The sequence below is a fragment of the Bradysia coprophila genome (genome assembly GCF_014529535.1).
Source record: "Bradysia coprophila strain Holo2 chromosome X unlocalized genomic scaffold, BU_Bcop_v1 contig_416, whole genome shotgun sequence".
Taxonomy (NCBI): Eukaryota; Metazoa; Arthropoda; class Insecta; order Diptera; family Sciaridae; genus Bradysia; species Bradysia coprophila.
In genome coordinates, this window is record NW_023503334.1 from 291,898 (window position 1) to 306,724 (window position 14,827).

Genomic DNA, 14,827 nt, shown 5'->3' on the forward strand with positions numbered 1-14,827 from the left:
TTTTCATTTTATTGTTGACAAGTTTACACATTAAAATCGCTTGTCGACTACCATAAAACACACAAGACATTATACCCAGAAACTACAATCAAAAAATCTGTTCAAATTCACATACACAATACTGTTGTCGAACATCTTCTTGTTTAAAATCTATCCCCACAATTTCCAGTGTTTGAAATCACACACAAGAAGAAGTCATTTTATGGATTGGGAGTGAGGTCGGTCTCAACCGAATTACAAAATAGAAATTGGATCACGAATACCATTAGAGCAGTGGAAGATCTGTGAAAACATACAACGACTAGCCCTAGCTACATTCATCTGATGTGTAAATATTGATGATGGCGACGTACATAGTACACCGACACCAGGTCATCTGAGTACGAACGTGAACAAGTTCGGAATGAGCCTACCTCGAATGAGCTGTAGTCGATTTCATGTCTTAAAATCACCGGAATCAATTATGAAATTTTTTTGTTTATATTGGTGAAAGACACCTTCGGAAACAAACAATCCCATAGATTGTCGACGAATATATCAAGAACTTGTCAATTTTTCAAAAATGGAATTATTAAGAATTTGTCTGATGCTAGAAAGATTTTTTTTTGTGATGTGAAGTTACAGAATTTGAACAAGATTTCCCTAAAAAAAAATGTAGACCTCACTGGCGTTACCCGTATTTTATTGACCTTTCGTTTATCATTCGCAAAAATTGTTTTTTTTACCGTTAAATTGGAAGAAAAATTAATTTTTAGGCTCACCTCACGTGAGGTCGAGCGATTTACTGCAAGACATATTTTACCCATCCCTCACTCATTACTGCATCTTTAGTGTAAGTAGACGAAAAATGTTTTCACTGGCACAATGCTATTGTCGAGCATTGAATTACCTAGACTATAGCTCAATCATTATTGCAGAGAAACCTGATGTTGAAATTATGGTAACACTGTTACACAAAGAATGAAAGCACAAAATGAACAAGTCGGTGTCTTGGTGCACAAGTTGCACATTAGGAAATTTTACTTGTTCGTCGTTAAGATGTGAACCAGGACTACCCTAGTTGTGCCACCTGTAGAGCTCAAAAATAAAATTGCTAGAACAAACGTCAGGAATGCATTGGTTTTAAACCGATGTTCTCAATCTATAAATGGAATTTTTATATAAAAAAAATTTAATTGAAAAATACGACTAGTTCATCGATAGTATGCGTCATTAGATAGAGTTAATTTATTTATGCAATGTACACATCGGTCGATTGATCAATAATACCTTAACCTTATTTAGATCCGAAAACATGTATCTTCAGTACATGCTGGTAATAGCAAATTTGTTTTTACTAAAATTCACTTCATTAGTTATGCAATCTTGTCTACCGATTCGAATAATATACAGGAAAGACTTGTTGCACGTTGCACAACTTATTAATGCAATCAAAATCATAAACGAGATCATAAAGCATTATTATCTGTATAAACTAAAACGTATCATGTGGATCAAATATTATACATATTAATTACGAAACAAACAAAAAACATGGTGCAATATGAGAGCACAGCGGCAAAGGACAAATCAACGAAACAACGGAATTTTTGTTTCGTAAATTTAATGTGGATGGCAAAACTTTAGCAGCGAACTTTTCGACGAATATTGAACGTTTCAATTCCGTTACAAAAATGATTTGCAGTCGTTAGATTAAAAATTTTTTGATTTACGTGAATTGAGTTAATTTAAAAAAGCAAATGGTGAATGGAAGTGTAAATAGCATGATGTGAAATATATTTTTCTCTGTGACGCGAAACAGATTTTTTTTTTAATGTATTGAGAATGTTGCCACTATCAATTAAAGTAAATTGCACGTAGTGTTGGTTTAATGTTGAAAATGAACTTTGGTAGAATCTTCTCAGTTATATGAGTGGATTTTACATACATTTGACAAATGATGAAGGAAGTTTTTCTGTTCTGGGTTTCAGTTGGACTACCCGCGACTAGAGAAATGTAAGAACTTAAAAATCTAGAACTTCATCTGTTATTTGAACTACGTTGTTCACAAAATTAAATAATTCTATCGTTTTCACTTTTCTGCTTTGAACAGCTCTAAGAAGACTGCTCTGTACATCAAATGTTGGACGGAAATAAGTAATGCGACAATTTGATGTTATTCTTGTTTCGTTCAGAGTTTGAATATGACGCTTAACTGAAGCAAAAGGCGAACTTTTTCTTCTCTATTTTCTTTTCAAGTCTTTTGATTTTTACCACATCTGCGGAGTAGATGCCAGTTTCCATCAAAATAAAAAGTTGGTTGGTGGACCAATACCAAAGATGACAATTTTTGGAGCATTCAATGCTTAAGTAAATATAAAATGTATACTTACTGCACGTTATTTGGAACAACAGATCGTCGGCTTTTAACAGTCCCAGAGAGGTTTCTCTGTTTTTCTCTTTTTTTCTTATTTACCGATCGTACGAATCACCACTATCAGTTCCAAGTGAAAAATAATTCTATAAAATATGTGCAAAAAAAATTCGTGTTTCTACTGTTGAAAAATCGTTTTTTTTTTTTCAAAATAAAATTTGAGTCCGCTGCCTTAGCGAGGTTATGTCACACTAAAGAGGCACCGGTGACCGCACACATGTCGATTTAAAAATGAAAGTTTTTGTTTTATGTACTAAATGCTATTTTAGTAAGATAGATAAAAAAAAATATTTGAAACTAGCGCGACTACTCACTAGGAACTCCAGATACTAATTTTAAAGGTCGTAGAACACGAATCGATCTTAATATTTTCAGATCTAGGGTGCCTCGTAACTGTGGTAACTGGGTGATGATCCTACATTTTTATCAAAATCAAAATAATATTTTCGTCTATTAAGTTTCGATACGATAGCAAGATCGTTCTGATGTTTTACACGCCCACATTTTTTTTTTAAAATTTTTGTTTGTCAATTTTTTTTTTCAGTTTTGGTTTCAGTTTAATTTTCTTCCAATTTTTAACGTTTTAAATTTTTGTGATTTATAAATGTTTCATTCGGACTAATCTTGCTACGGTTATCGCTCAACAATCTATATATCGCTTTTTATATTAATTTTTTTTTGTTAAAAAAATTCTTTTTGTTACAATACTAGCATTGCAACTATCTAATAAATTTCTGTTAATTATCTTGATATTTTAATTGATACACACAAAAGTTAATTAATGAAAATTTTGGCTATTTTTTGGTATCTTTTGTTTTTTTTTTAAATAGTAATAAACTTACAACTCACCCAGTAACTACAACGAAAAAATCCATAAAATTCCATATATTTCTAAGATACGAGTTTTCATGAAGTACCAACCCTAATGCAATAATCTTAACAGTTGCTTCGACGGTGAATATGCACAGGAAATATGATTCTGTGCTCTCCAGCTCTTGAGCAAGAATGGTTTTATCCTTTTTCGATAAATGCTCCTCGGATGCCATCACAACACAGTTTGCGATAATTGTTAGTATAACAGCATATTCGAAGGGCGGCCATTCGATAAGGAATCGGGTACATCTTTATTTTTGGGAATGGATTTTAAAGGGTTTTAAACCAGAATATAATTGAGAGAGAAGAATGAATGAACATGAATGAATATATACGGTAAAATAGCAGAAACCGTGATACATCAATAACGATTAAATACACACACATTCGATTGCTTTCGATTTAACTTAAAATTTGAATATTTTCTTTTCCAGAGCGCTTTCACCAGTACCACACAACACGGATCTGAAATCAATGCGTAGCGTATACACTTTCCGTTCACCGAATTGTTGTACAATTTCATTCAAAATCAGATTTGAAAGCGAAACAATTTACAGGACGCAGTAGAACTTGTTGAAATAGAAGTAAGGTGAGAAATGTACGAATGTTTTTCAGTTTTTGTATATTTTTAATTCCGGAAGGTACGAGACGTGAGCATTGTTTAGGGTACATTCCTATATGACACGAAAATAGTTCTTTCTTCAAAATTCATTTGAAATAAATGCTAAATATTTTGATGCATTCCAAGGAAGCAGTCAGCAATTTAGATGTTCATGAATACCAAAAATCCGTATAATCTTTGAAAATTGTTCATCATACCACTTTACTACAAAGTTCATGTACGTTTTGGCTATGAAACAGAGGCATTATACTTAGTCTTTCACTGACGGTCAGCATCTTATCAATATTATAATGATCGAATCTACTTACTTCCGCTGATCTAAGTAAACACTTTGAACACGACACGGAATCTTTTACTTCATTTGTTTAAGCATAGATTTTTCCATATAATAACACTTTAGACAGAGGCCATAGCTGACTTCGTCGTCATTGTCGATAGGAGATGGCCACAATCACTTAAACACTTAACAGACCACAATTGTTGCTGCTTTAATTACTTAAAAGACTTCATTTTGATAACTCAAAATTCAAACGAAAAACATCAGAAAGGTTCAGAAGAGAAGTCAAAGAGGATTTTTTCTGGAATTCTCGCTCTCGAAGATCGTTCCGCATATCATTGGTATCACGACAGAGTAAAGTTATTTTACTCTGCCGTGTTGGTATTGTATGTATCACATTTTCGCAAATATTTTCGTTAAAAATTTACCTTCGAACGATGTTCTTCTCTGTGAATATAAATAGTGATGTTGGCAGAGGTCCGTCATGCTGACCTTTCTTTTTCTTGCTTTTTCGCTTATGGGGCTCATTTACAGTTGGGCCCTGATCTGTGTGTGCGTCTTGTGCCGCTGCCAACCTAAAAAACAATTGATTTAGATTGGAATTCATTGGCAAATTAAATGCGACATGAACTGAACAAGGATAGGAAGGATGGATACAAATGACAATATTTTGTTTCATTTGTTTTGTGGTGTAAATCGAAAGGATACAAAAATAATTAGCTTAGCAATTAGCCAGATAAAACGGGTACTTTGTGCTTAATTAATCATGTGCATGACCGCATCGCACCGATTTAATCGGGTATAATTAACTATATGCAATAAATCTATTCGTCACATCTATTGACCTGACGGCATGGTATAACTGTGTGTTAATGGCAAACCGATTATTTTTTCAGTTTTAAAGTGAGCTACAGATACAATGTACAGTTTACACTGTACACCATGCTATAGTTTCTGTTTTGTTCGGTGTTTTTTTATCATTATACACAAACCAACCCAACAATTTTTGAATAAAAAACTGTTCGGAAAAATGGACAAACTAAAAGATAAAAAAAGAGAACTTGAATGAAAATAATGGAAATCGGAGATACTTTAATCCTGTTTAAATACAAGAAACTCGAGCGAATTTTTTGTATAGTTTGTTCAACAAACTGTTTGTTGTTTATTTGTTAGCATTTTCCATAACGGAATAATTATTAGGGCAAGCTGGTGCATAAACTTATGATAGTGGGGACCATTAACAGTTTTGTTTTTGAATAAATTTAAGGTACATTTTCAATACGAATAACGAGTTTAAGTGCGTGATTCCAATGTAATTTGCACGTTTTTTTGCAATAACAGTGCATTATGATACAAGTAGATATTTGTCGAAATTAGCTTCGAAACCCTTTTCATGTTATCTTTAATTTATGCAACATAATTTGTTGACTTCGTACAAAATTTGTCGTGAATATATGAAGCTTAAGCCATCATAGAGATTACCGCCAAACACGTTGAAGTCAGAGCATTTATTTCTCTCAAAAAACATCAGTAAAATTTCCAGTAAAGCTTTGCGTTCTTTTAATTTGAACCAACGATAAACTTTCAAAGGACGTCCTTTGAGCTCGTTTTTATTCCAAAATAAAATCTGCATCGTATTCATAAAACGCTCTGAGGTGTGATCTATCAACAGTAATATGCTTGGGTTTGAATTGGAAATATCAGAGGATTTAAGAACCAATGCTTGAGTTTTGATAGAGAAAAAATTGCTAATGACCTCAAAAAGTAACCTTTTCTGTACTGTACTCTGTTTAAACTTCTTTCGTAAATCTGATCTCTTAGTTAAAAATATTCTAGGAAGAGGTTGTCTTGGAGATTGTCATCATCAGGCTGATTCTCATCGATTTATTATTCTTCATGGAAGGACCATATTTTCGTGTCTTGTGATTCAGAAATGGGGAAATTGTAGCAATTGTTAGAGACAAGTGAGCCCATGCCACATGCTTCAGTGCCCTATATTTTCATGAAACATGCCCATTAATAACCTTTCGTGAAACCTGCAAAGAACTTGGTTCAAGTAGTACTTTGTATCTGAGCTGAGTGAATGTCTACAGAATAATGTTCAACAGCTTCTAGGACAAAAATGGTTGCCGGAACTTTTACATACATGTGCGTGTATACCTGTAAATTTATTGGGCTTTTAATGAGTTTAACAACCGAGCTATTGAATTTCCGAAAGTAAGTTGAACACTTCAACACGATGATCAACACTTTTGTAAACAAAGTTTGTGGGCTTTGAGCTTTTTTCTGAGATGGGCAAACTTTGTGCTGTGGGCTCAAAAATTTGGTTGGTATGTTCGTCCACTCATCTATAGCAGTTGTTCCTATGTTATTGAGATTGTTTTGAAGGAACGTCTCGAATAATTTGTCCCATCTAATTTGTCTTAGTTGCTAAATGAACAGTTTGGGCTAATTCCTTGTGTAAAGATTTCTTTTTTTGGATAGCAATTAATATTCAGTATGAGAATGACAAAATTTATCAAGATATTAGAAGGTATCGTTAAACGTTTAAACTTTAAACAGATTTCCTAAAAGCTCATACTATGTCGCTCTGTCGGGTTTCCTAGCAAAATGCCAATAGTTCGAAAATTTACATAATTTCAAAGACTTGGTGCTATTGAATTTTATCGCATAAGGAAATTCGATTTTTTGTTTCAATTGAATCAAAACTTCCACTTCCACAAAACTTTTCTGTTTCATGCCTGCAGAATTGCTGAATTGATAAATTATCACTCTCAGAAGCATCGACATTCATACATGTTTTCACATTTTTGGAAAACTCTATTTTATTAGAAATGTTGTTAGAATCTCAGTGGCTCCAGCTTTGACTCATAACGTTATCAGGTTACTCTTAAATCGACAAAGTGTCGCTCCTGAACAATTCACGATATCACTCTGAGTGCATGTTGTTCGGTAAATCGATTCTTTTAGTTATAAAAAAAATTCTAAAGCTGTGACAAAATAAAAAGTAGAAATACACGAGATCAACGACTTGTGATAACAATCGATAATGTTTAGGAAACAGTGCACCACATTGGATTTTGATTAGACTGGGTCTGATTTAAATTCAGCAAAGCTCTCCGTTCACGATCCATTTACAATCAAATTGTTCGAACAACAGCAATACGAGCCTTTTGTTTTGGTAAAACTTTGAAACATAATGCTAACCGAAACAAGTTTCAAACTACAGTATGAAACCTACAAGCCATTGGTTTATTAAACCTATTGGTGCAACCTAAGTGGTGGTGGAAAACATGACCGAAAACATTGCTGCTACACAAACGGTGCCCCAATAAACGATTATTTTATAAAACAATTTTAATTGAAAAAAGAGTATTCCATTGATAAGGTTCAACAATACAATGTTCTTATTGCTTGGCAACCGAATATTGTTATTTATTATGCATCCAGACATGTATCCCGTTCAAAAAAGCTCCTTTTGTAATAGCAAAACAATTCGATTCAATTGAAATTCCTGTCATGTTATCAAGCTTGTTAGGCGTCACTGATAAAACCCTATAGTAGACAATTCGTTGATTGTTTATTTTTGCAACTATTTACTTCCAACCCACATTGTGTGAGAATATCGACGACCCTAAAATCCATTTTGGCCACAGAAACGGAGATTTGAGCAACATTACTTTTCCATTGCACAGAAACGGGCATTTGAGCAAAGTTACTTTTTCAGTCTATATATATTGGCGACGAGACGTCAACATTTTATTACCCACCGCACATCGAAAGCTTTTCATGACTACTACAGTTCACATATAAACAACAAAGCTGAGTACAAATTAATAGACGGCTGTCATAAAAAGTCATAAAATCATTTTTCGCAACAAAAAAAACAAATTTCAACAAAATAAGGAAAATTTTACAAAATAGAAATAATTAAAACTCGATTCGAATGGATGGATGGTTTCGATTCATAAATTTTTTTATTTTAGGTTCAAATGTATATCGAATTTTGACGCTATTTACGTATTTTTAGCGTAATAATGCATTGAAGCGGAATATCATGGATGTGAAAAATGTTCTAATGTCGTAAATAAAACGAACCTCGTTGTTGCCTAAGTTTGGATTTCTTGAAAAATTAACAAACGACCATTTGCACAGGGGCTGGTAAAACAAAAATCAAAAATTTACGAATCGGCAACAATAAAATAAGTTCTAAGTTGTTGCGACCTGACTCCAACTATTGGGTACTCGCATAACAAATTATATTTTTTTACTATTATTCCAAAACAGGAAATTTCTTTAAGGCATTTTGATGCACACTTTTTGAGGAAAAAAAAAGAAGAAGAAAGTATTGTGAATGAAAACGTCGGTTGGTATACGTAGCGTGTAGGGTAGGGTATATATACATTGCATAGAAAAATAAGGAATTATTAAAAAAGAAAGGAAAAAAAGGAATTGAAAAAAGAAGCAAAATATGCAAAATAACGAGTGCAAACAATGTTCCACGTTTGCTTTCACAAACAAATGATTATATTGCATTACCTATCCGTTCTAAGCGAAAAGAAGGATGAAAATAGAGGATAGAGAATAATGGTGTCAGCTTTTCAATGCGACAAAACTAAGTAACACGAATGGAAACTAAAACAAAATTTCACTTACATTTTATGCACACAAATAGCGGTGTTTGCCACTTAATCCATACCACAAACGATTTTTCATTTATTTTTATTTTTGGTTATACGTCCGGATCGTAGGCGATATGTATATCAAAGATGTTTTTCGGCGATGGAAAATTATAAAATAAAATGTGATTTTGAAAAATTGACTAGCTGCCCGGCAATTGTGAATTCATTTTTTTTGATCAAATTCATCCGACGTCATAGATGGATCTAACGTGACTGAAAACTCCAACACACAGAGAAAAGAAAAATTCAAGAGCAAAATTACGCTGCACTTGCTTCGTTGATGTTATATAAAAGCGAACTAAACCCTTGATACATCTCTGGACCTACGAAAAATTTAATCCAAAATTGGAGACGATCCAAATGGGTGGCCTATCCTGCTCTTTCATTGTATATGTACATAATATTATGTTGCAAAGCTTTTTTTTCCAAGTAAACATACATAAAACACACTCAAATGAACTTATATGAAAAAGAAAATATTTCCGCGTTCATTTTTTTTTATTTTACTTCACACAATAAAATATTTTTCGTTTGCGGAAAAACTCTCTATCGACTAAACCATCAAACATAAACGTAAATGAATAAAATAACATTACAATAAACACATCTTGGGAGATAGTAAAATGTTTTTCTTTATTTATGATTATTATTATTATTATTTTTAAAACAATTTCTTTTCTGTTTTTCTTTTTGCAAGTCACATACAAGTACAACACAGAATATTTAGCAGCTTTAGTGCATGCAAACTATATCCTCACGCACTTTTCACCCTACTGACGATATAAAATGGCATGGGAATTCAGTTCAGACAAAATGACTCCGTTCGGTCCATTACAAACGACAAAAACACATACGGTCGTCTCTTTCAGTCATGTGGCGGATATAGCATTCGCCGTAGCAAAGTTAAAGAAAATCAATGCATGATTTTTAAGAAAAATTCATGGAAAACGGTGTAGTTTTAGTACGCTTTTTAGTATGGTATATCGTTTTGTGCGGATCTTCCAACGATGAATGACAAACTACTACATGGAACTAACGGTGCAAAAACACTAAAATGAAATGTTGTTTACCTCCCGAAATCCGTATTATGCTTTAAAAAAAAAATTGGTATAATTATGATGTTTTTGTTGTGGTGGTGGTGGTGGTGGTATATCATTTTAAGGGGACAAAGACTTTTCATCCAGAAAAATAGGAAAATATGTTTTGTGTTAGTCACGCTTTTCCATTCAAATCTACCAACCATGTTCATCATTTTTTATTTGTTAAAAAAAAATAATTTAAAGGTACTTTGAAGGAGTTGGTGGCATGGTGCATTATAATGGAAACATTTAGTCTGCTGCTTTAATTGTTTCAGATTTTATTACGAATCCTTTACTTCAATAGTTTTAACATAAATTTTGCTTTTGTCCCATTCTCAATTGTTGTCACCATGCCACATTTCGAAAATTTGTAAATGGTAATTCTGAAAAGCTGAAGAAAGTAGGAAGAAAAATCGTTCGTGGAACAAATAAAAAAAAAAACAATTCACGTTGAGCTTATAAAATTGAGGCTATATGTCTATAAGTGCTGGACTGTTAATCCAATGCGCTTTGCACGATTGTTTTCGAATCTCATCCGAGTCGGGATACAGTTTTCCATTCTGAAAATTCAAACGTGTTATATAGCTTTTTGCATACACAGACTATAAACATTTCGTATCACTGAAAATGAAACGAAACGATCCCATTTTCACCTCTCTATCTCGCCACTAAGCAAGATCCTGGGGACCGTTCAAACAGTGTACACGGTATTGAGGGGGATAGCGATTCGACAGAAACGAGTTATCCTTAGAGTTTACATTATTTCCATCTTCGGCGTGCAGCCAGAGGGTAAATATCATCGTTTATTGCGTGCGCACTATTTGAATGGTCCCTCAAATACATACAAATTTAGCAACGAAAATGTAGGAATAAAGCTCATCGCCGCAGTTGTTTGGATGTGCTTTTCAGAATACACAACTGTTCTACTATTGAATCTGTATAATTTAGGGGTATGCATACACACAAATATTACATCACTACTACCCGCTAGCGTAATAGCAGCTATGCGCAGGAACACATTTTGATTGTAAGAAAAAAAAAAAGATTATCCAGCTGACAGACCTGGCCGCAATAATTTTCCCAGCAGTTATTTGTGTCAACATGAAAGTACTAAACTTTAGCATTGACAGTTGGGACTTCTTGGGAAAACAAAAAGATTCAAAATTTTCTTTCATACAGGAAACATTTTAGAAACGGCCAAGGTAATCCGAGGAGAAATCGGCTTGAGATTTTACTTTTGATCAATGTTGAAATCTGTCTGAAATCTGGCTTGAAATATAACCTTCCCACACGCCTCAACAAAAAAAAAATCCCGACGAAACAGTGTGGTGCTTTGTTGTCTTGCGGCGAAAAACTGGTTTTTGTTTGAACGGTAATGGGTCTTTTTCTGGCAGCAAGACATCAAAATGATGTACCAGACCTTTATTTACACAAACTTTTACATGTGAGGTGTTCCGTTCATACAGCGACATCGCAATGTTTCTATGTCGTTGGTTCGGTTAACAGAAGTGTTGACTGTTCCAACCATATTTTTGGAAACCTTCCACAATTACTCAGATTGAAACAGTGACGGAAGTCTTTTGCTCAATATTAACACGTCAATTGGTGATGTAATTAATCTTAAACGGTATGATCTCTGGCAAAGCCTTCTCTAATGAAAGGCGATTTAAAGTAGCATTTGACGAGATTTTACTTTTTGGACCCTTTTCTCAAACAAAAGAGAAAACTTCGTAAATGAAGCACACGTTATTTCACAGTTTAGTGAAAGTTCTGCATAACTTAACTACCGCTTGAGTGAACCTTGTAAGCTAACACATTAATAATTAAGAGTCATATCGCCAAGACTTCAGGCGATTGGGGAACAAGCGGTCTCCGATTTTAATGAGTGATAGCTCGTTGGATTAAAAATTATTTCCTGTCAAAAGCTCTCAAAAGTAAAGACATGTCAGAGGGATACTAATAGTGGATCTGATATATTCGCGACATATCGAAGCGTTTTTCTATTCACAGGGCAGAACAATATTGGATGATAAAAAATGACTGCCGTAGTACCGTTCCAGATGCTGTTCCAGCTGTAGAGCCCTCAGAAAGAAGGAAAAAATCTGAATTTTGGCACCAACTTTTTTTCCAAGACATCTGTGGGCTTGCAGCACAAAAGTACTGGGTTCATTTATAAGTGTAACGATAGTGGGTGAGGCCAGGCCAGCTACAACACCCCATACTCAGTTCCGTCTAACAACGAAGCTGCAGAGAATCCGGACTCTCCGAACATTCACTACATTTTTAGTCATAACTCTCGTGGATGTACTCGCACCAAGCAGTGCGTATACTCTACTTGTAGGTCTTTCCAAGGCCGACATTCGTACAACACTACAACAATTTAAAATAATTTCATCTTGATTGCCGAAAAACTGTTTCCCCTCTGACATGTCTTTACTTTTGAGCTCTTTTCACAGAAAACAATTTTTTTTTAGAAAAAGTGAAAGATACGTGTTTACTAGAATTGAAAGACGAATCCAACGAGCTATCACTCATTAAAATCGGAGACCGCTTGTTCCCAAAGTTAAAAAAATCGCCTGAAGATTTGGCGATATGACTCTTAACCCTTCTGTTTCAGAAAAAAAAATAAAGTAAAATGTTCTCAACTGTAAAAACTGAACATATTCTCAGTGGCGCTTTTTAAATTATTAGTTTTCAATTATAATGTAGACAGTGAAAGCTTAACCCAAAAGAAGACAACTTTTTAAAGCTCGTCTTACGGAGACAAACGATTCATTCAACATTTTGTTACTAGATGGTGCTCAGTCGCATTTCATTTGTCATTTTGCTGTCACACACATATTAGCATAATATCCTTCTCGTTTAATAACAAATAACAAATGATAGTCGAAAGTTGTATCTGTGATTTATAATATTTTAGAATTTAATTTAAGTTTTAATCAGTAAAATTAACTATAAGTGAATGTGTAAGCCAATATGCCTGAAAATATGTAAGTGTTATTACATTCCTACGGTTAAAACAGTTAAAGGTTCAAGGTGAAATTAGTTTCAAATCGATTTTTTCATGTCTACTTTTGAGTAACAGCCGGCAATATGTTTTAACCTTACCGTTTATCTGTTCCATAATCTTTGTGGTGATCAATTTGATCTTGTTGTCCAATTTGCGACGAGTAAGCACGGTGTTTGATGGAAAACGAATAAAGCGAACCAAATTGTTCTATTGTAAATAACATTACTCAGATACTGTTACAATGCACGAAACTTCGTTCGTCATGAGCAATGCGCTAACATTTTCTTTTCTTTTTAACACAGAATGACATAGTGTCGCTCATAACACTTGATTACTCATTAATAATTTAAAATTTTCAACTGTGCAGAATGTCCTTGAAAAATATTTATTTTCCGTTAACTTAATGCACCTGTAATTGCGGTAAATTTTCGTTCCAATAATCTGTTGATTACGAGTAATGGCAACGTCAAACGAGAGAGAAAAAAAAACACCCCGTTGTCATCCATAATGTATTCAACATTGGACTTATTCCTGTATCCTTGACCACTTAACTATCGATTCAGATGAGCAATACGGTTGAGTTCATGTTTATGCAGTGTGTAATACTATACAAACAACAACTGAAATGCTTGGAAAAGGACCATCGAAAACTAATATCCAAATTGTCGTTGAATGTACAGCCAAGATGTTGGTCCCAGTTATTTCTTGTCTAACCGTATCGTCGGTTGCTGCAGTAATTGTAAGGTGTGTCGAATAACAAGATCTGGTAGTATCAATGTAACGGAGATGTTAAAGAAGTTGATATAACCGTTTTCTACTTGCCCTGAACTGGTTCGATCTTTTGAACTTTGTGTGATAGTCTGCACATTTTTGTAATTTTCATCCCCAGAAATTACCACCCAATCCATAGGTGGAATTTTATTTGATTTGCACCATGTTTCGCCAAGCCACATCTTGATTAACACAGCGAAACATTATCGTGATTAAAATTTCTATCATCCATCTCCAACTCGTAACTTATACTTTCAAGTTTGTCCAATAAATTATTCGGAAGGACAGTCCTTCAAATTCTCACATGTGCAGGTTTTCTTTTACACCAAATGCAACACAAACTCATTGTTTAGTAAACAAAACAAATGCAAGCTGCCCATTGTATCGTTAATACGTTGTCGTCATTATGTGTACGTAATGCGTATATAGAAGACGCCGTTGTTGAGCTGGTGATTGTTTAATGTTAGAAAGAGCTTGTGTTTTTGGACCAGTAGAGCAAAACGCTGCACATTTCAAATTATTTACTATGGTTTGAAAAAGGTTTGAGCCGTTTGAGCTGTTGCAATTGAAGTGAAATTGTGCTCTCAGCAGCTAGCCGTTTCCTCTCATTTTTTCCTGAAATTTCCAAAAGTAATTTTCTTTTTTTCTTTCTTGACTACATGGGATGAGAACCACAGGGTTGTAACTTAGAACAATTTTTATTGTCGCTGCTTAGAACATTTTTGATTTTTGTACCAGCCCTGTTGAATGTCGTTCAAAAACATCGAATCGTTTTTTAATTTTCTGAATGAGCTCATTACCGACAATACCACAACATGTACCGAAATATTTTTTGAACCGGTGGGTGGCGAATTAAAGTCGCATTTGCGTCTAGTTCTCCAATTAATTTAATTAAAATCTGATTCTTATTGTAAAAAAAAACTTGGAACGAGCCGAACAATTCTTATGATCTGGAATTTTGATTACCCAACGCAGATCCAGTCAAATAAATCGACAAACATTTTAAATGCAAATTTAACCGATTTCTGTGATACAATTGGAAATTCCAGATCATACGAATTGTTCGGCTCGTTCCAAGGTTTTTTTTTTTAAATAATATC

At 33.9% G+C, this 14,827-nt stretch overlaps 2 protein-coding genes across 3 annotated transcripts in view; one reads left to right on the forward strand and one right to left on the reverse strand.

Moving 5' to 3' along the window:
• The window catches only part of LOC119069948 (voltage-dependent calcium channel type A subunit alpha-1-like), a 36,104-nt gene extending 26,223 nt beyond the window's left edge, over nucleotides 1-9,881 (reverse strand). Inside the window, exons 1-3 of the mRNA XM_037174175.1 lie at nucleotides 8,842-9,881; nucleotides 4,614-4,760; nucleotides 3,263-3,535 (exon numbers count right to left, since the gene is read on the reverse strand). Coding sequence (XP_037030070.1) covers nucleotides 3,263-3,535; nucleotides 4,614-4,760; nucleotides 8,842-8,843 — 422 coding nt within the window. The 5' untranslated portion in view covers nucleotides 8,844-9,881. The remainder of the gene's footprint in view (nucleotides 1-3,262; nucleotides 3,536-4,613; nucleotides 4,761-8,841) is intronic.
• A 2,868-nt stretch (nucleotides 9,882-12,749) lies between these two features.
• The window catches only part of LOC119069956 (tubulin polyglutamylase ttll-4), a 37,441-nt gene continuing 35,363 nt past the window's right edge, over nucleotides 12,750-14,827 (forward strand). Inside the window, exon 1 of one of the 2 annotated variants that reach the window (XM_037174187.1) lies at nucleotides 12,750-12,936. In XM_037174187.1, coding sequence (XP_037030082.1) covers nucleotides 12,923-12,936 — 14 coding nt within the window. In that variant the 5' untranslated portion in view covers nucleotides 12,750-12,922. The remainder of the gene's footprint in view (nucleotides 12,937-14,827) is intronic. The other variant, XR_005086439.1, reaches the window with a different exon arrangement.